At 24.3% G+C, this 7,185-nt stretch overlaps 1 protein-coding gene across 2 annotated transcripts; it reads right to left on the reverse strand.

Annotated features, from left to right (window-relative positions):
* Positions 1–351: 351 nt before the first annotated feature.
* Positions 352–4,753, reverse strand: LOC113553024 (proton myo-inositol cotransporter-like). Of its 2 annotated transcripts, none has more exons than XM_026956131.1 (8): positions 4,554–4,753; positions 3,625–3,692; positions 3,328–3,478; positions 2,173–2,561; positions 1,947–2,103; positions 1,681–1,859; positions 1,300–1,565; positions 352–664 (listed from the first exon to the last, which is right to left on the reverse strand). In XM_026956131.1, the coding sequence occupies exons 2-8, from the start codon at positions 3,673–3,675 to the stop codon at positions 448–450; spliced, it is 1,410 nt and encodes a 469-aa protein (XP_026811932.1). In that variant the 5' UTR covers positions 3,676–3,692; positions 4,554–4,753; the 3' UTR covers positions 352–447. The 2 variants fall into 2 exon arrangements, with proteins under 2 accessions (XP_026811932.1, XP_026811931.1); XM_026956130.1 differs by lacking the exon at positions 4,554–4,753 and adding an exon at positions 4,371–4,510 and having other exon boundaries at positions 448–664.
* Positions 4,754–7,185: the final 2,432 nt, after the last annotated feature.

Genomic DNA, 7,185 nt, shown 5'->3' on the forward strand with positions numbered 1-7,185 from the left:
TTTTCATTGACTTAAATTCAAAATTTAAACTTTTTTTTCGGTCTAGTCTAGCCAAGAGTCATCCTGGTCACGGCGTTTATGTTCCTAAGTGGCGGTTGATAGAAATTAGCGTCGGCGGACCACTTCAAGTTTTAGCCGAAAAATATCACTATCTAAATCTCATTTAATGTTTCTGTTTTCATTGTGTTAAAAAATTAATCTTTTATCATAAACCAACAATTTTATCGTTATTTATCTCAAAATAAATATAATTAAACTAATGAAGGATAAAAAGTATGTATTTGATATAATTTAAGGAGTTGTTCTTTAGCTTTTATACTTCAATCTATAACAATTCAAAATATAAACATTCGTGAATGAAAATAAAGTTATATCTTTATATTACCATGCTAAAAAAACATCATTAGGGTAATGAATTAGGAACAAAATTATATTAAGTAATTTGTTCTATTTAAAAAACTCAGTAATTTCTTGTAAAGTTTTGTTTTCGGTTTCTGGTAGACAAAAATAAAAATATACACAACCTATTAATCCAAAAATACCAAATATTGTAAATACATTATAAAATTCCACTAGAATTGAAAATTCTGGATAATATTTTGTCATGAAAAAAGTAATGACAAAGCAGAGACCCGTACAAATACTGCATAGAATATTTCTACATCTGAAATCAAAATAAAATAAATAAATTCACAATTGATATATTATAATAAAAATAAATAATAAACATAAAAAACGATTCGTTGTATTATTTTTAATCAACTAAAAAGTTATACTAGTTATAGACACTTCTTAGATGTAACGAAAATTTTGGTTAACTACTTAAAAATATGCTATTTTACAAAAGAACTCAACAACTTAGAGTTTGAGTAAATTAATTGCAAAAGAGAAAAAAGGAACTGAGCACTCGGTAAATCACTCAATATATTTAAAAAATGTTCTATAAGTATAATATTAGTACACAATATTTCATTAAAAATTTTTTATGTTACCTAAAAATTTATCTTTTAAAAATTAAAATATCTTTTTTACCCGTTTAAAATAACAATAATAAGTTTTGAATTATTTTTCAATCAGAATATTAAAAATATTTAAAGACGTGTACGTGATAAAATTTTTTAAAAACTTCTCAATCATATTTTTTTCTTTAATTTTAATTTTTCTTAAATGTGTTCTTATGAAAATAGCATAGTATAACAATTTTAAAAAACATGTATAACATGGTTCAATGTTTTTCCGCGCAGTCGAGAAAACAGCAAATATTATTTATTTATTTTCTTTGATACCGTTTTAACTTACTTTGCAGGAAATATTTCGGTGACTAGTGTCCACGAAACAGGCGTTATTCCAATTGATGAAATAAAAATAGTAGTAAGAAAAAGTACTAGTATTGTCCATGATGTTATTGATTCTGCGTTTTTCCAATAAATACCAATTAATCCAATAATTATATAGCAAAAAGAGCAAACCGATAACGTAAATAATGTAAGAAATCGTTTGCCTAATTTACGTATTAGAAAAACTGCAATTAAACTTCCTATTATGGAAAGGAACATTGAAAACGACTGAAAATACAATCAAAAACATTTGAAAAATTAATAAATAAATTTATATAATATTTTGGAGTTATACCAGGATAAAATAACTCAAACAACATAGACTAGTTCGTTTATAACTTACTATTGTCCACTCGACGTTAACAGGTGCACCAAATTTATTAAATATTGCTACTAAATATGGTAATAATGGTAATCCAGACAATAAATTCATGTAGAAGAAATATATCGTCATTAGACGTAAAGGTCTTACTACTTCGGGCTCGAAAAGTTGTTTCCAAATATTTGTATTTTCTTTGTGATCTATAAAAATGTGACGACTTGTTAAAATATTGCTGTTCAATAAAATAAAACAATATAATCTATGTAACAACAAATTAATAACATTACGCGGTTCGTCATTGTTAGAGGGCATATTGTATTTGACCATTTCTTGAAATTCGTTTTCACACTTGTCATACGAAACTTTTCCTCTCAATTTGCTGAGGTTTCGATGTGCTTTTGAATGTTTTCCTTTGGCTAATAACCACATAGGAGAATCTGGCGTCTAAGAAATATTGTTTTTTTGGTGGTTTATTAATAAGTGGTTAGTAATGCCAATTGCATACCTGATTACCGTTAATAATATAACAATGGTCAAAATTGGAAATACCGAGGTCATTAATACCGTTAATCTCCATTTCATGTTAAAGCTGTACAACATTGTCAATATTATGGACCCGGCATAGTAAAATATGTTTAGTGCCGAAGTCAATGCACCTCTTAGTTTTGGTTCGCATACTTCACCGGCGTATGCAAGACTTGGGGCGTTCGAAAATCCCATGCTCAATGCCATTAGAATTGAGCTGGCGTAAAGAATTTTTACGTTTTCAGCAAAATACAGCATGATCTGAGCTACTAGGCACGGTATATTTGTTAGTATCATACATTTCTTGTGACCAAGACGATCCAGTAAAAGTAAGGATAAAAGATTTCCCAGAGGTGTGAACAAATATAGCAGACTAGCTGAAATGTTAATAAGACATATTGTATGACACAGCAATTTAAAATACACGTAATACTAATTGACAGCATATTTATCAAATTTTAAATGCATTTTAAAATGAATAATTAAGTTCTCAAGTGAACATTTTTTTAAATATATTTTCAAATATTTATTTTGATACAATTATATAAATATATCCAAAATATATTTCAAATACAGAATACTGTTTATTACTAATTGGTTTATGTAACCTGTAAGGGACTAAAATTTATGATGGTACATTTTTTTGTGACTTAATATATATGTTTTTATTTGTTGATTAATTGTATTTTAAGTGAATGGAAATAAAGCTTGATAAAAAAATTCTTGAAAATTATATTTAGTTTTTTTTATTAGTATTTAGCTTATTGTATTTTTAATGTTGGAATCTCGTGTAATTTAAGTGTTTCGAATTCCCATTTAAATGGATCTATGTCAATAGATTGTGGTCAAATTAAAAATACAATAAACTAAATACTAATAAAAAAAAAAATTAAATAAAATTTTCAAAAATTTTTTTTTATCAAGCTTTATTTTCATTTACCTAAGAATAATTAATCAACAAATAAATAAATAAATATATATATATGTGTGTATATTAAGTCACCAAAAAACGTACCGTCATAAATATACCATTCAAACCACTGTTTTCTAAATCGACCAAAATGTATTTTATTTAAAACAAAGTATACAGTGCATTCTAATAAATTTTGTTGTCTTATAGAGCGTTTATCTTCATATACTCACCAAACCAAGATGCTTCTTCACTTGTCATAGTCAAAAATTCGTTTGTGTCTTTAGATGCATTATTTTCTAAGGCGCCAATAACTATAGTTGATATCATGACAGTTGCACCGAGTTCGATTTGCAAGAACCATACTCCTGAGATTGCCCAACACTGTTTACAAATGTATATATTGGTTCGTTATATACATTATTGCTCTTAAATCATCTCATGATATATTGATATATTATGACTATAACTTTTGTCAGATCACTCACGTGATTTGAATTGAATTAATTAATTTAATATAAATTATTTACTTGAGCTAAAGTTGATTTTATGCCATATTGATAGTTCTTATTTTCATCCATATTGTTGAACGGAATCACTTAATTTTTTATGAATTAAAAAAAAAATTAATAAAAGATTGTACAATCAAATCAAACTATCAACAACAAATATATTAAATTCTTTTAATATCATTTGGTAAAGAGCATAGAGATTTTTATTGCGGTTAATAAAATACATTTAATATAAACATAGTATATAATAATCTAATATTTAGAGTAACTACTTAAAATACTATACAGTTTTTTATCAATTCTATATTTAACATACTATATTTAATTCCTTATCAATTTATAATTTAAAATATGTATAAAAAATTTATTTATGAAAAATCAACTTTTAGGTAATTACAGAATTATTTGAATTTTTTATTTCAAAGCAGAAAATATTCGTTTAAAGTTTAAAATAATATATAATATGTATAAAATGCATTGATTGTTAAAATTATTAGTTTCTTATTTATAGGTTTTTTAAGTTTAATATTTATAAATCTATATTTTTTGCAAGTTGAAAATGTGTCAAGATTATTTTTCCAATTTTTTTTTTTTTTAATTTTTTTTAAATATTATGTACGAGATACAATACATATCGATGTACTTTTCTGACTAAATTTACTAATTTAAAATAAATGTTTATTTTATATTATACATGGGTTAATATTGATTCAATCTATTATTTTAAATTGCATTAATTTATAAGTATGTATCTTTTAACTTACCTAATCGAAATGTATTAAAATTGATTTAAATATTTTCTTTAAATCTATGGTTGTTAAATATAATTAAATGATTTTACTTTTGTCCGTATATTTTGTTACAGTTGATATATTCCAATTAATTATTTTTAAATATTGAAAATATAGAATACTTATGAGAAAATAATATTTTCTAAATAAACTCACCAGATATTAACTAAAATGTTCAATTCAATCAGTTTATGCGATTATTACTCAACTTACTGATTTAAAAACACGTATGTTAATATTGCTTATTACACATAATTAATTATGCGGCCACCTAAGTGCTTCATACTATCTTTTATCGTAATACTTTTAAACTACACGTTAGTAAATAAAGTTTAATATACTTCTTCCTCCGCTACCATTAAATTCATTGTTGCAGCCAATTTACGTAACAAAATAACTCTTAACCTTTTATATACTCATCGCTGTTGCAATCTTTAATTATTTATCGATTTTTATGTAATCTATATATTGTAAACAAATAAGTATACTATTATGTGAATCATTCCTAGAATTACTGTTGTTGAGGATGATTTTGTAAAAAATAATTTAAAAATATACACATATATATATACGGGGTGTCTCACGGAGATCTGACAAATTAAATAACTTTTGTTCTAATCAATATTTAAAAAAAAATCTTTTAAATATAATCCATAGAAACTTGTGCTACATTTTTTATTTTTAATACTGAAAATAAAAAACTAAAAAATTAGCAAAAAAAATGTCCAAAATATTCGAAAATAGCCAATTTGTGAATGTAATTAAAAAAAAATGTAGATGGTAAAAATATTTATTCAAGTCCAGTAACTGATTTTTTACAATTTTTTTAAATATCAATATTCTCGTTAAGTAAACTACGATCTATTTTAATCAATTTTTAAGTTTTTTATTTTCGGTATGAAAAAATAAAAAATAAAAAATGTATATTAAAATGTAGCGCAAATGCCTATGACTTATACAGTAAAAGAAATTTTATAAAAATATTGATTAGAAAAAAATTATTTCATTATTTCATTTGACAGATCTCCATGGGACATAAATACTTTAATAATTATTTATTTTTACTAGACGTATAAATTGACATTTTTGTGGGAAAAAATGAACATAGAATACGTTGTTATATTGGGGTATCTCGGTTTTAGTGTATCTCAGTTTACAGGCAAATCGACAGTGGTGTACTTAAGTAATTACCTCACATTTTGAACTAATTTGATCGAGACGTAGTTCAAAATACTTTTTAAATTTTCTTAATATTTTAAAAATAATTTTTGAAAATTTTTTTGTTTTTAAGTCTATAAACTACAAACATAATTGCTTAATATTTTAATGTACATTTTAATGAATTAAATATTTTGTTTTTTTTTTTTTCAAATGATATTTCTGTAACCAGTAGCAAAACAATTCACGAGCCAAAATAAAGTTTTTATGGGATTATGCCATCCTAAACAACAAATAATATTAAAGTAAATTAATTTTGGGATCTCAAATATCTTGTTCCTGAATTATTTTTAGTAAATTTGTCTCTTTCTAAGTAAATATTTTTTTAAAGCTTTTTAGGGGGACTTCTTCCTGATTCTAATTGAAACAATAATATGTATCCCTTCAAACTTGAATTTTCCTTATGCTTTATGTACGTTATGAATGACTGCTATAATATAGGATAGATTATTTCCATTTAATCTTCGGTTGTCAGCCTCTGTGGGCCTCCGCCCGTGACTATTCGTTTTTTATGTGTATCATTTAGAACTCGCTCATTCAAATTAAATTTAAAATGATTGTAGAAATCTAGCAGGTCTTTATTGGATAAAATACGTGATGCCCGTTTCGGTAAAATTTGTAAGACGAAAGAAACAGTTATAAATAGTAATTTTAAAAAATGTACACCAAAATGTCCTATTTTATTAATTTCGTTTTTTTTTTAATAATTTTAAATAAAAAAATTTTTGTGTCTGTGTCTTGTTATTTTTGACTATCCCTGCAATAATACTGCTTGTTCTCTAGTATTACATATTATAGTATTATACAATTAGTGCCTCAGAGGTAGAGCTGAATATTAAATAAATAAATAATTTTAGTAATATTAAACAAAATACGTAACAAGTCGTTAAACGTTATTGGAATTTTATATAAGCGGAGGTCTGTCAATCCATTTGAATATTTTTGACTCGTGGTGTTTTTAAAATTAGTTTCAATTTATTGAAGTGTTAATAAAGAACTCAATATGCTATACAAGTACAGTCAAGAAACGTAAATATAAATTTGAAAGTTGATATACGCTTTTATATATTTAATATTTAAATATATTATTGCGAATAATTATGTGATAAATAGAAAATAAACAAACAGATTGTTCATAAGTTAATTTGATCTATAAATTCATAAAAATAGTAATTGTATAATTACTCAAATATCACCTGTACAAGAAATGCTGTCGTTTCTTAAATGATTGTTTTGAGATAAAAATATGACTATAACTATTTATAACTATTTATCTTACATGAAACTAATATTATATTAAGCTAATATTATATTTGAATATCGAATAATAATATCATTGGTTGTAGCTTGTAATTTGTTTAAAATAATATGTACTGCAGTGTATCTATAAGCAATAACACTCTAAATACTATTATATCTACATAATCTATTATTAAATGTATTAAATGAAAAAAAAACACTAATACATTATTTTTTAAAAGTATTAACATAGGATTATTAGTCGTGATCGAAGTAGAGGACAACAATAATAATAGTAATTATTAGGCATGCCAAATGTTTATACAGCCAT

Source organism: Rhopalosiphum maidis, chromosome 2 (assembly GCF_003676215.2).
Source record: "Rhopalosiphum maidis isolate BTI-1 chromosome 2, ASM367621v3, whole genome shotgun sequence".
Lineage (NCBI taxonomy): Eukaryota > Metazoa > Arthropoda > Insecta > Hemiptera > Aphididae > Rhopalosiphum > Rhopalosiphum maidis.